Source organism: Tripterygium wilfordii, chromosome 1, assembly GCF_013401445.1.
Source record: "Tripterygium wilfordii isolate XIE 37 chromosome 1, ASM1340144v1, whole genome shotgun sequence".
In the NCBI taxonomy this organism is placed as follows: Eukaryota; Viridiplantae; Streptophyta; class Magnoliopsida; order Celastrales; family Celastraceae; genus Tripterygium; species Tripterygium wilfordii.
Genome location: NC_052232.1, coordinates 8003214 through 8017408, shown reverse-complemented (window position 1 = coordinate 8017408; position 14195 = coordinate 8003214). Strand labels below are relative to the sequence as shown.

At 36.0% G+C, this 14195-nt stretch overlaps 1 protein-coding gene across 1 annotated transcript; it reads left to right on the top strand.

Annotated features, from left to right (window-relative positions):
- The first annotated feature begins 9207 nt into the window (after positions 1 to 9207).
- Positions 9208 to 11118, top strand: LOC119996398. The gene has a single exon (XM_038843017.1). It carries the CDS (start codon positions 9208 to 9210, stop codon positions 11116 to 11118), a length of 1911 nt encoding a protein of 636 aa, XP_038698945.1.
- The last annotated feature ends 3077 nt before the right edge of the window (positions 11119 to 14195 follow it).

Genomic DNA, 14195 nt, shown 5'->3' with positions numbered 1-14195 from the left:
GGGATAGCGGATCCAAAACTATGGAACTTGGGTGTGGGTCTTTAATTTGTCGAAATGGAATGACCTTACTTTTTATTTTGATTTTATATTTTATCGCTAATATGGCCATTGGGGGCCACTTTACATAAAGTATGTTCGGCCCGAATCAACATATTTTTTTGTTTTACGACTCATAACCCTTCCTCAGCCAAGCTTGGGCAGAATAGCAGAGCAAGTACAAGTAGTAGTAGCATAGAAAAAACACCCTCCTATATGTTTGCTCGCGGTAATTGTAGACTCTCGGGAGAATCAATGACTGCATCAAAGATGCACTTGCTAGTACATCTGAGAATTCTTAATTGGCTAGTTGTCAATAGCCCCAAACTATGTAATAAAGGATTATCCTGGATTTACCTACATCGAGATATTGACGGTGATTCTCAAATATCGCATAATAGAATGCGATACGATGAGATATAATGCAATAGAAACAAAGACAGAGGGAACATGTTACCTACTCTTAACGGTCAAAGCGAACCCTTTTCATTCCAAATTAAAGAATTTAGAATGAATCAAATTTCCCCATGTAGGATTCGAACCTACGACCAGTCAATTAACAACCAACTTTGTTTCAAGGAAATCAAAATATTTTAAAATTTTCATATTTTCTTTGAGGGAAAATAGTCAATTTTTTGACACATGATCTATGTAGGTGCATGTTTTTTTTTTTTTTTGAAATATCACACAGAAATGTGTTTGCAGCTAGAATCGAACATTGAGCACACATATGCCTAACCCAATCAATTACCAACCGAACCACCTCTTGTTGGTTATCTAAGTGCATGTTATATAGTTAATTATCAGTTCAAAATCTTGTCATTGTACGAGTAGAGATTTTTTTTTCTCTCCTTTATAAACGGCACCAATTAATTAATTTTAAAATTTTTACTTTGATGTATTTAAATATTGGCAATTTTGATATTGAGTTTGAAAAGTATTTTGGACCGTATGGGCTTTTAATTGTTCAACCACACATGATTTGGGTTTGTATGGCCTTTTAAGTGTTCAACGACACTTGGCGTAGGTTTGTATGGGCTTTTGAGGTTTCTGTATCCCTTGTAACAAACTCAAGTATTTCCTGATAAATGAATAATTGGCTGGTCACCACTGCTACAAGTCATTTGTACAACAAGACCAACATTATAATGTTACTTTTTCAAAAAAAAAAAAAAAATAGTAACAATAATACCCGTGTCATATTTTCTATTGGAGCAAATGATCTTAAGAAAACACAATGTTATTAATTGTGCGACTCAGGTAAACATAAGTCTAATGTTACTATTTTAAAACAGTAACATTATAATCCAGCCATAACGTATTGACGCTACATTGTGATAATCAGTTTTCTATCTATATATATAGCAACAAATCCAATTTTTTTTTATGAACGAACGAAACACATCCAACTAGATTTATACTATACAAGAGAAAAATTGCAGCAAGGCATCATCAAACTCACTCACCTCAATTCAACGAACCAACCAGGAGATCTCCTCACGAAGCCTTTAGTTGTGCATCGCATCGATCACCTTCTTCGCAAACTGAACATGATACAAAATCATGATCAGATTGAGGGGGGGTGATAAGCATGGAATCATTGAGAAGCAGAATTGGTTTCTTTGGTTTTAGGTTTCAATCGTGCTTTCCCAGTTTGCCTTCGATATGATCGAGGGGGAAGCTCATTTCTCTTGTTTGGGCCTCATTCATGTTAGGCCTTCATTATTCTGCCATATTGGGCTCGTCTTCAAGTGATGCCTTGTTTAGTTATGGTTTTATTCTTCAATGAAATAAACAAAAAAGCAAAGTACGACAAACTTAAAAGGATATTTGAATAGGAGGTAAATTGGTGTCTATTCCCTCAGTCTTTTATCTATTTCTTTTAAGTAGTGTCAACTGTCAACGTTGTTTTTTGACTCTCCAAACAAGGGCGGAGCTAGGAATTCTGAACGTGAGGTGGACTACTGCATATTGATTCGTCTAAAAAAATTTAGCGGGGGTTCGCTGCTCAAGTGAGTTGCAATCACTTGGGGGATCTATACAACTTTAGCTCAGTTGCCACTTTGTTCCTAATATTGGAATTGTCTCTGTTCCCCCTATATTGATGAGCAAGAGTAAATCATAGTAATATTCCACTGGCTGAGCATTGTTGTTGTACATGGGTCTCAACCTCCTGTGAGAGATTAGAACTTCGTTTATGTACAGGTTCGCGTCAGATAAAGTATAATGAAAACCCACGTAAACCTGAGAGATTACTACAAAGTTACCCCCTTTGCTTTGTCTCAATGCTCACCCCACACAGCCCTTTGATTTCTCTCTACCAAAAACACTAAAGTATTTATAGTAGTACAAAATCTCTTAATTCAATTCTACATAAGAGTCCCTTCCCAAGATGTTTCTAATTACAAACAGTGGCGGATTTACATATAACAAAGGGGGCTCAAGCCCCTCGAATTTTGTTTTTTTTAACTTCTATATTTGTAATTTATATATCTAAAATTATTTACATAGTTAAAAACATTGGACTTTATTAGTGGGTTTTGTAAATAGTGGGCATTAATAACAACTTTTTATTCCTCTTTTGATAGAGTACGATGATATTTTCATACACACAATACATGCATATGGGTGTGTGTATATATCTATACAGCTTAAATTGATATTTATAGACATAATTGGACATTTAAGGGTAAGGCTTGGTCTATTGGTCTAGAGTTTCATGTGGGTTTAGGGGTTGTTTATGCACGGAGAAGGTGTTAGACACCCCATATACGTCATCTGTCCCAAGGGGATAGTTGCCATCTAAAGATCAAGGGATGCTTATTGTTCCATTACCACTAAAAATGTGACAACATGTACACCGTTAGAGTCAAAAGTGAGATAAATTTAAAGAAAAATCAAAATATGGTTGTATTCCGAATGTTTCACCTCAAGTTCACATTACCCTATGATGGGAGGATATATTTTGACTTTCGAATATAAGAGATGACGCCCTTTAATAACGATGCAACTCTGAATGGGTGTACAAAAATGAAATGAGACAGATACGACTGAGTTGGGATTTACCCGAAAAACTATTATTTCGGTCATGGTATATGGGACACGGGTGGGAATTAATCCATGAGAAATTGAAGAATAAGGGACACAAGTAGAAATTTACCAGTGAAATACTACCTATTTTAGAAAAAGGAATAGGGGACACGAGTAGAAATTTACTCTATGAAACACTGCTTATTTAGTGAAGAGGGAATATGAGACATGAGTAGGAATTTACTCTGTGAAACACACGGCGTATTTTTGTGAGAAAAATATATACGAGTATAACCCTCACCACTTTCGTGTACAAGTTCCAGTGGTGTTTAGGTGACTCGTGGAGCATGGTTTAGAAGATTATTCGAAAGTCGAGACGGTATTGAAGGAGAGACCGCAGAGAACGGATCGTTTCAACCCTCACAACCATTGACATTTAGTGATTCACGAATCACGATTCATGTGCATGGGTTTTTAGAAAGACCCTTGTGTTGTGCTCGACATAACGTCCCGAAGCACGGGGAGGACTTTCAGCCCTGAGGACATACTTGAAGACGGAGCCGACATGCACCCTCAACGAGTACGACGGTGTCTGCAAATATTATTTAGGAATTGAGTGACGTGAACTGTGAGAAGAAGCTAGCTAGGTCAATGCATCGTGGTTCGCGTATATACGTTTACTCCAACTAAACGTTATTAAGAGATCGAGAACATGGTCCAGGCTGTGAGTTTGATATCTAGTTCAAGTCTGTGTTTGCAAGATGCTGATAATGTGTGATTAGGGAGAGCAATTGCACATGCGGGAGCGATTCCATAGTAGTTGCATGTTCCCATGTTAAAAAAATGAAAAGAATTACACAGTTTTTAGTTATTTTTATTTCCTTTGCTTTTTTTTTTTGAGGTACAAGCAGGCACGAGAGAGAGAGAGGAGAGGATTCGAACCTACGACCAGTCAGTTAACACCCGACTTTGTTTCAAGGAAATCAAAATATTTTTAAATTTTCATATTTTCTTTTGAGGGAAAATAGTCAATTTTTTAACGCATGATCTATGTAGGTGCATTTTTTTTTTTTTGAAATACCACACTGAAATATGTTTGCAGTTAGAATCGAACATTGAGTACACATATGCCTAACTCAATTAATTGTTAACCGAACCACCTCTCGTTGGTTATCTAAGTGCATGTTATATAGTTAATTATCAGTTTAAAATCTTGTCATTGTACGTGTAGAGATTTTTTTTTTCTCTTCTTTATAAACGACACCAATTAATTAATTTTAAAATTTTTACTTTGATGTATTTAAATCTTCGCAAACTGAACATGATTCAAAATCATGATCAGCTTGAGGGGGGTGATGAGCATGGAATCATTGAGAAGCAGAATTGGTTTCTTTGGTTTTAGGTTTCAATCGTGCTTTCCCTTCAATATGATGATCAAGGTGAAGCTCATTAATTCTCTTGTTTGGGCCTCATTCATTCATGTTAGGCCTTCATTATTCTGCCATATTGGGCTCGTCTTCAAGTGATGCCTTGTTAAGTTATGGTTTTATTCTTCAATGAAATATACAAAAAAAGCAAAGCAAGACAAACTTAAAGGATATTTGAATAGGAGGTAAATTGGTGTCTATTCCCTCAGTCTTTTATCTATTTCTTTTAAGTTGTGTCAACGTTGTTTTTTTGACTCTCAAGAGTCCAGACAAGGGCGGAGCTAGGAATTCTGAACGTGAGATGGACTACTGCATATTGATTCGTCTAAAAAAATTTAGCGGGGGTTCGCTGCTCAAGTGAGCTACAATCACTTGGGGATCTATATAACTTTAGCTCAGTTGCCACTCTGTTCCTAATATTGGAATCGTCTATGTTCCCCCTACATTGATGAGCAAGAGTAAATCATAGTAATATTCCACAGGCTGAGCATTTGTTGTTGTACATGGGTCTCAACCTCCTGTGAGAGATTAGAACTTCCTTTATGTACAGGTTGGCGTCAGATAAAGTATAATGAAGAGCTGTTATCCTCTTGGTGTTCATAGCAAATGCTGCAGCTATCGGGGGAAGGGGTTCGTTCGGTCATGCAGGTGCCCTTTCAAGTGGGCTATGTTTACTGTTGGGGGTTTAAATTCAACTTTGATCACAAGAAACAGTCTTTGATCTTAATGTTGTGAAATTTGCCCATCTTAAAAAATATCACACACGAATAGAGAGAAAAATGAAATAGAAAAGTGCAACAATTTCAATATAAAAATTTACATGGAAAATTTCAAAGCTGGAGAAAAATCATGGGTGTTGTCAAAAGACAACCAAAAAAAAATTCACTATGTAGAAAATTTATGAAACCATACACTCATTCTCTCACAACAAAAACCCACGTAAACCCAAGAGATTATCACAAAGTTACCCTCTTTGCTCTCTCTCAATGCTCACCGCACATAGCCCTTTGATTTCTCTCTACCAAAAATACTAATAAACCACTAGTATTTATAGTAGTGCAAAATCTCTTAATTCAATTCTACATAGGAATCCCTCCCAAGATGTTTCTAATTACAAACAGTGGCGGATTTACATATAACAAAGGGGGCTCAAGCCCCTCGAATTTTGTTTTTTTTTTAAAAAAAACTACTTCTATATTTGTAATTTATATATCTAAAATTATTTACATAGTTAAAAACAATGGACTTTATTAGTGGGTTTTATAAATAGTGGGCTTTAATAACAACTTTTTATTCCTCTTTTGATAGAGTTTGATAACCTTAAAATTTAAAACAAAACCCTTCTAATAACTATATAATATATATGATTTATATAGAAATTATAATTATTAATTCATAGACACTCATAGCAGAGAACGATTATTGATTGATACTCACTCATACACGATGATAGATTTCTACTCAATGAAAAATCTTCTACTTAATAAAAAATCGTCTAACACAATCTAAATTATTGTTTTTTGTTTTCTTGAACATTTTTATATGTTAATTTGTGAAGTCTAATTTAATGACCATCTAGACATTTTCTATGAGTATATAGATATTTCATTAATTTAATGACTGTATAGATATTTACAATAAATAACCCTAAAAAAATTTCAACGAAACCAAGTCCGCTTAATTTATTTTCTATATTCGCCGCTGATTACAAATATGATATCAATCACATTCTTAATTATTGACCAACTTGAAAAACGAGTTTCGTCGCAACCAGGACTCTTTCATAGCAATTAAAACTGTCCAGAACTATTTCAGCCCGTCAGCTGTTCGGACTGCTCCTCGAGCTATCCGAACACTAGTTATGCTCCAGTTTGTCTTCTATCTGCGTTTTGCCTGAAACTGTCCGGATAGTTCCTCGTCTGCCAGGTAGGTTTTTCTTTTGTCTTTTCAGTACTGTTTATTTTGATCAAAATTCAACACTTAAATGATGTGTATATCATTGTTGAGTACTATACATGTTTTCTATGAAAAGATATTTCCTCAACAAGTGTTTCATTTATATGTGTCAATTTCTCTCCCTTTCATCAACTACTTTCAACACACGCATCAAGATATTCTGAATCTCGTTTAAGCTGGCAGTACGTGGCTTGGCTGGAGGTGGCTTTAATTTTATTGACCTTTGACTTGGTCAGTAGCGGCGTCCTTCGAACAATTTCAAAGTTCCACTTGCCTATGGAATTTTCTCAGATGCTCTCAAGTTCCAATGGATTGGGATGTGGGTCTAAAAACAAAAAAAAACCCCAAAGAGACTAAAGATAAAAGTCATTGTACAGCACCTTTTATTAAATAACAAAGGGCAACCCTACAGGATGGGCCTGCATGACCAGTTTAGGGTTTTCTCATGCAAAATCAGTTAGGGTTTTTGCCTTTTAGAGTAGGGAAACAATGGGTCCAAAACAGAAATACCAAGCCGATCCATTTCTACAATCAGGAAAAAAAAATGCAAGCAACCAAAAGAAAATCAATAAACCGTCGAAAGTGAATACCCAAATTACCATTCAGTCTAGATAGTAACTTTCTCATCACCAAGAGATCATGATTCTAGTGGGGAAGGCAAAATTATTTCTTGAAATAAAATACGTGTGGACACAACCCAAAGTGCACAATAACTTATTGTGTGTGGACGGGGCTTGGACCTAGGAAAATTCCACCACATTAATAAAGTCCCCCCACATATATATATATATATAGACACACATGAAATTAGTTAGATGTTAATGGTGGTGAGACACCCCAACATGTTTACCTAATTTCGATTTTGTATACGATCAATTGTTATTAGTTTTACATGTATGTACAATGTATCTTTTCATCCCCCAACAATCCCGCAAGACTTTTTTCACTAAAAAGTTAATTTCAACTTGATTAATCGATGTTGATTAATTTGCTACAAAATCATTATTTATCTTGGTACAAATCAACATCAAATTGACCGAGAAATTAAGTCAATTTATCACTTTGTTTTTTTAAATACTTTATAGATTACTCTTTTTGTTTCCTTTCTTGCTCTTCAAAATGGTAGGTTGCCCTCCATTGATGATAACATATCATAATAATTAACCTTTTTTTCACATACTAGGTTTTCCATAATTAGGCAACAATCACAACTCGTTTAACGAAGATTTTTGATTGATTCTTCATCAATAATGCTAGGGATCCCAGTGATAATCATCTCAAAAGCATCTCAGTAGTGTGTGACATTCATTTATTGGGTATGGTATCGTCATAGTAAAGGGCCCATTAAAAATCACATCCAATGAATGAGTGTCATACACTGTTGAAATGTTTTTTGGGACGTGATTATTATTGAAATCTTTATCATTTTGTGATTCTTCATAGCCTAACTTTTTAGGTTGCCAATTTTTGTTGTTTTTTTTTTTTATCATCTCTTCAAAGTTCATGAGGAAAAATCAAAGATAATAGATCCAACAATGTTTTCTTTACACTGTTTAATTTTAAACTATATATTGTAAATATTTTACGTCTTTGATAAATAACAATCTTAAAACATGTTAATTTGATAAATAACGACATTATTAGAGACTTCCTAACATATACCTATAGATTAGCACTACAAGAAAACACAGATTTAGTGACGGAAATTATTCCGTCGCTAAATTAGTAATTAGCGACAGAAAATCATTGACTTGCTGTTGCTAAAGTCAAAAAAAGCAATGGCATTTTAGTGACGGAATTAATGACGGAAAATTCCGCCGCTAATATATTCCGTCGCCAAATCCCTCACAAATTCGGACCGCGTTAGTTGGCAACGGATATTTTCTTTCGTCGCTAAATATGGTGACGGAAATATTATTCCGTCGCTAAATTGAAAACATTGTAAAATTAGGGGCGGAAAATATGTTTCGTCGCTAATATTTGCGACGAAATTGGATTTCTGTCACAATTTTAGCGACGGAACTTATTTGCCGTCGCAAATATTCCGTGCACTGACAATTGAATTAAAAATATCATTCAATTTTACGAAGTTAACGAGGGAATACAATAGTCGTCGCCAACATTAGCGACGGAATATAATTTCCGTTGCTAAAGCTTCGTACACTGACTTCTGCCAAAAAGTTTTTTTGGCATATTTGGTTGAATTAGTGACGGATTGTACTTTCTGTCACTAACGTTAGCGATGGAAACTAGATTCCGTCGCTAAATCAGCTTTATCTAAAGAAATCAATTTGCTTTATACTGACATCTAGGACATAAAATTTTGCTTTATACGGACGTAAGGACATAAAAATTGATTCTTCAGCATTGAATATTCTGACAATATTCAGAAAAATTTTTTTCTTGCATAATTAGCAACGGAATTGAAATTCCGTCACTAATTTTTTTATACAGAAAACTTTCTTTAGGTCTTCATTGTCAGTTGCACCATTCTTTCATGTTTGCATTCTCTTAACTCCATTCTCTCTCATTTTTTAATCTCTCCATCCCATTCTTCTTCTTTGCTACCCCTAAATTTCGTCTTTAATTTTTTATACAGAAAATCTTTCTTTATGTCTTCATTGCCAGTTGCACCCTTCTCTCATGTTTGCATTTTCTTAGCTCCATTCTCTCTCATTTTTTAATCTCTCCATCCCATTCATCTTCCTTGCTACCCCTCTTTCTTATTCTTCCTTTCACATTTTGTTTTTTATTTATTATGGAAGTGCCTGAGTATCGGACGTGGATGTACAACAGAATTGGACCCGGTCGGGTGGGAATTACTGATGAGTTCTTGAGTGGGGTGGAGGAGTTCATTGATTATGCAAGTAAAAAAAATTCAGAATTTGAAAATACAGGAAAGATAAGGTGTCCATGTATGAAGTGCAAATGCATTCGATTTCGGAGTTTGGATGATATAAGGATGCACTTATACAAAAAAGGTTTTCAGCCCGGATATTATTATTGGACTTCTCATGGTGAAGAAATGTCGAACATACCCCATCTAGCGGCTGTTGATGTGCCAGAAGATGCTGCAAATTATTACTGGCAAGATGGTGATCAAGCTAATTTCAATCCATACGAGCAGATGGTAATGGATGCTGCTGGACCATCGGTTAGGGATGAGTTATTACAAGGAGATAATTACAACCAACAGTTTGTGCCGGAACCTCCTAATCCCGATGTGCAAGGTTTCTTTGACATGTTGTCTGCTGCCCAAGCTCCATTGTGGGATGGATGCAAGTCGCACTCAGAGTTGTCTGCTGCGATGAGGCTTTTAAGCATTAAAGCTGATTACAATATGCCGCAGGGTTGTTTCGATGATGTCGTCCACCTTATGAAAGAGACGATGCCTACAGATAATAGGATGCCTGCAAATTTCTATCAAACCAAGAAGTCGGTGTCTAAGCTCGGACTTGGGTATCAACGAATCGATTGTTGTACAAATGGTTGTATGATATTCTATAAAGACGACGCAAATGAGAAGCGGTGCAAATTTTGCGAGGCAGACCGTTACAAACCTCGGAGAACTGGACGTGGAAATTTCAAGGAGATTCCGATTAAACGTATGTGGTACCTGCCACTAATTCCCAGGCTTCAGCGACTTTTTAGTTCAACAGTGACAGCAAAAGAGATGAGGTGGCATTATGAGCATCAAAGTGCGGCCGACATGTTGTGTCATCCTTCTGATGGAGAAGCATGGAAGCACTTTGATCAAACATATCAAGATTTTGCTTCAGAACCGCGGAACATAAGATTAGGTTTATGTGCAGATGGTTTCACTCCTTTTGGACAATCTGGAAAGAACTACTCATGTTGGCTAGTCATTTTGACTCCTTATAATTTACCGCCTGGGATGTGCATGAAAAGGGAGTTTATGTTCCTGACAGTAATCATTCCAGGTCCCCAAAATCCGAAGAGCAGAATCGATGTTTATCTCCAACCGTTGATAGACGAGCTGAAACTGTTGTGGTGCGAGGGTGTAATAACCTACGATGTGGCCATGAAAGAAAACTTTATCATGAGAGCTACGTTGATGTGGACTGTCAATGACTTTCCAGCCTATGGTATGCTGTCTGGATGGATGACACAGGGGAAGTTAGCATGCCCTTGCTGCATGGAGCGTTCAAAGGCGTTTACCTTGAAAAATGGAAGGAAAAATTCTTGGTTTGATTGTCACAAACAGTTTTTACCTATGAAGCATCCGTTTAGACGAAACAAGGATGCATTTTTCAAGAATCGAGTGGAGAAATCAGAACCTCCTCCTTGTTTGTCTGGTGAAGAAGTGCTTGCACGAGTTTGGAACTATCCAAAGATTACTGAAACTGGGCCATTATCATTACCGGGATATGGCCAAGAACATAATTGGACAAAGAAGAGCATCTTCTGGGATCTGCCTTATTGGTGTAACAATCTGCTACGACATAATCTTGATGTCATGCATATTGAGAAGAATGTGTTTGATAACGTTTTCAACACTTGTATGGACGTTAAGGGGAAATCCAAGGATAATGTTAAGTCCCGGATGGATCTTTCGAATTATTGTAAACGCAGAGCTTTAGAGTTGGTGGAGCATGACAACGGTAAATCATTCAAACCGAAAGCACAATTTTGTCTCAACATGGACTAGAAAAGAGCTGTTTGTGCTTGGGTCTCGAGTTTGAAGTTGCCTGACGGTTATGCATCCAACCTTGGTCGATGCGTAGACATGAGGGAGGGAACGTTATTTGGGATGAAAAGTCACGATTGCCATGTGTTCATGCAGCGCCTACTTCCAGTTGCATTTCGGGCATTGCCCGAGCCCATTTGGACTGTCCTTACTGAGCTGAGTCACTTTTTTAGAGATATATGTTCGACCATGCTGCGGGAGAATCAATTGCACATCATGGAGGACAACATTCCTGTGATCCTTTGCAAATTGGAACGTATATTTCCCCCATCTTTCTTTGACTCTATGGAACATGTCCTTGTACATCTACCGTTCGAATCAAGGATGGGTGGGCCAGTACAATATAGATGGATGTATCCTTTTGAAAGGTATTATTTACTTCGTATTGCTATTACTGTATCAATTATTTAATGACACGTTCAATTAAATTTTACAATAGGTACCTTCATTTCTTAAAGAAGAAGGTTAAAAATAAAGCTCATGTGGAAGGATCCATTTGTGAAGCATATATCGTCGAAGAGACATCGATGTTTGGTTCATATTATTTTGAACCAAATGTGAGCTCTCGACGATCCAGAGTTCCTCGAAATGAAGATTGGGGTACATTCAATCAGGAGTATCCTAGAATTTCAATCTTCAATCAACCTGGTCGTCTTGTTGGACCAGCTGGTAGGCGCTACCTCACTGACAGAGAATACAGTGCAGCAACATTATACTTATTTCTGAATTGTGACATTGTCCAACCTTTTATCAAGTAAGTTATTATAAATTGTTAAAAAAATTTGTTAAGTAATCATACTCTAACTGAATTTCTAAATGATATTTTTAATTTGTTGTAGCATGTACACGAATTTCGTGCGAGCATCAGCGCCAGCATTGAATGACGATGCAATCGACTATCAAATTGAGATAGGTTTTGCATCATGGTTCAGACAATACGTAAATATTAGCTTATTATAATAACATGACATAGTTTTAATAAAATAAAATAATATATGCTGATTAACCTATATTTTTCATGTTTAAGGTTCATGAGCCACAGAATGGGATAACCGATGACATAGTACGAAGTGTGGCAAGAGGACCATTGAGGAGTGTTGAGATTTGGCATATGTGTTATGTCAATGGATACAAATTCGACACCGATGTGAGGAGCGAAGGCAAGTCAACAATCAATAGCGGTGTATGCATACGGGGGACCGATTATGGACAATCAGAAAATGACTACTATGGAGTACTGAAAGAGATTGTTCAATTGGAATTAACAGGACTACCGATAAAGAAAATTGTTCTTTTTAATTGTGAGTGGTTCGACCCAACTCCTAATCGAGGTATGCGAATCCATAAACATAATGGTCTTGTCGAGGTTAAACATAGAGGAAGGTACAACAAGTTTGATCCATTTATAATTGCACAACAAACGGAGCAAGTTTACTTTAATCCTTATCCAGAAGGGATACGTGATCGACAAGATTGGTTGGCCGTGATTAAGACAAAAGCCAAGCACACAATTACTGGACAATCAAACCAAGTCGATGATGCCTTTCAAGATGATGAAGTTCCAGTTGAGCCAGTTAGACTAGACACTGACCAATTGGATTCTCTAGTAGACAATGAAGCTGAACTCGAGGAAGTTCTGGACGAATACTCTACAAGACAATTAATGATTGAGGAAGAGAATGATGAAGATGATGAAGAATTGCAATCGTATGATTCGGAGACAGAGGAAGAGTCAGAAAATTGTGAAGAATGTTATGAAGATGATTAATAATGTGTATTTGCTTATTTTTCAATACTTTACTTATTATTTAAATGCTTGTAGACAAAGAAAAAATTAAAAAAATCATTATATAATTATCTTATGAATTTAGAAGTAAAAACAAAGACGTTACTGTATGTTACTTATTATTTAATTTCTTGTAGATAAAGAGAAAATTATTAAAAAATCATTATATAATAAAAAATGAAAATTTAGAAGTTAAAAAAATTCTTTACTTATAATTTAATTTATTTTGTACAAATTCAAAAAATTTTAAAATCATTATACAACAACAAATCTTATTTAGAAGAAAAATATTATACTCTTGTTAATTTAGTGACGGAATCAATTTTTGTCGCTAATGTTATTTGAATAGAGACGGACAAAAGTTTCGTCACTAATGAAATTCGAATAGCGACGAACTATCAATTTCCGTCACGAATGAAATTTGAATGGCGACGAACTATTTTGTGTTGCTATTATTAAGCAAAAAAAAGGTCAGAGGCAATAAAAATAAGCTATTTCGCACGAAGTTGTCCTTGTTCTTTCTTTTCTCTCTCTGTTCTCACCTCCCACCACTACCCACAGCCATTCACCACTGCAGCAACGGTTAACCACTGAAGCCACCACCCACGACTGAGATCACCGTCCACCACCGACCGTGTACAACCAGAGAACGAACGGTAATTATTGTGTTACTTTTGTTGGTTGAGGTAAGTGAAAGTTCGATGTTCTTGCTTTCATGATCCTATGCACTGATTAATTGAGATTATAGACCATTTGAATCTAATTGGTCCAATTTCTTTCTACAATATCATATCTGGAGTTTCTTTATGCTAGGGTTCCTAGATGTCATATTTAGGGATTTTTAGATCTAATCTCTTATTGTGCCTTTTTCACTGATAAATTATTTCTTTCGATCTAATTCATATTGTATGACTTTTTCGTTGGATTCTTATTGTGCCTTCCTTATATTACAGCGCCTCCTTCCTTGGGCCCTTTTGCTGTTGTTTTGAAGTTTGGATTCTAGCTTTTGTAATGGCTGGAATTGAGTCTTCAAAAGTCATGTCAACAATTTATGAAAAGGGCTTTGACTTTAGAATCCAATATTTGTTTGCAAATGCGTTACAAAGAAGCATAATTTTGTGTAAAAAAAAACACTTGGTAATATGATTCAAAAGTCATGCCAACAATTCTCTGATGCATTTTGTTATTTTTATATACAGTAGCCATTGCACTCCAAGTAGCGGCATCTTTTCTTACCATGTTTTAAATTTTG

What these genes read in the sequence shown, in the direction of transcription:
- LOC119996398 (XM_038843017.1), top strand. Translation starts at nt 9,208, where the DNA reads ATGGAAGTGCCTGAGTATCGGACGTGGATGTACAACAGAATTGGACCC.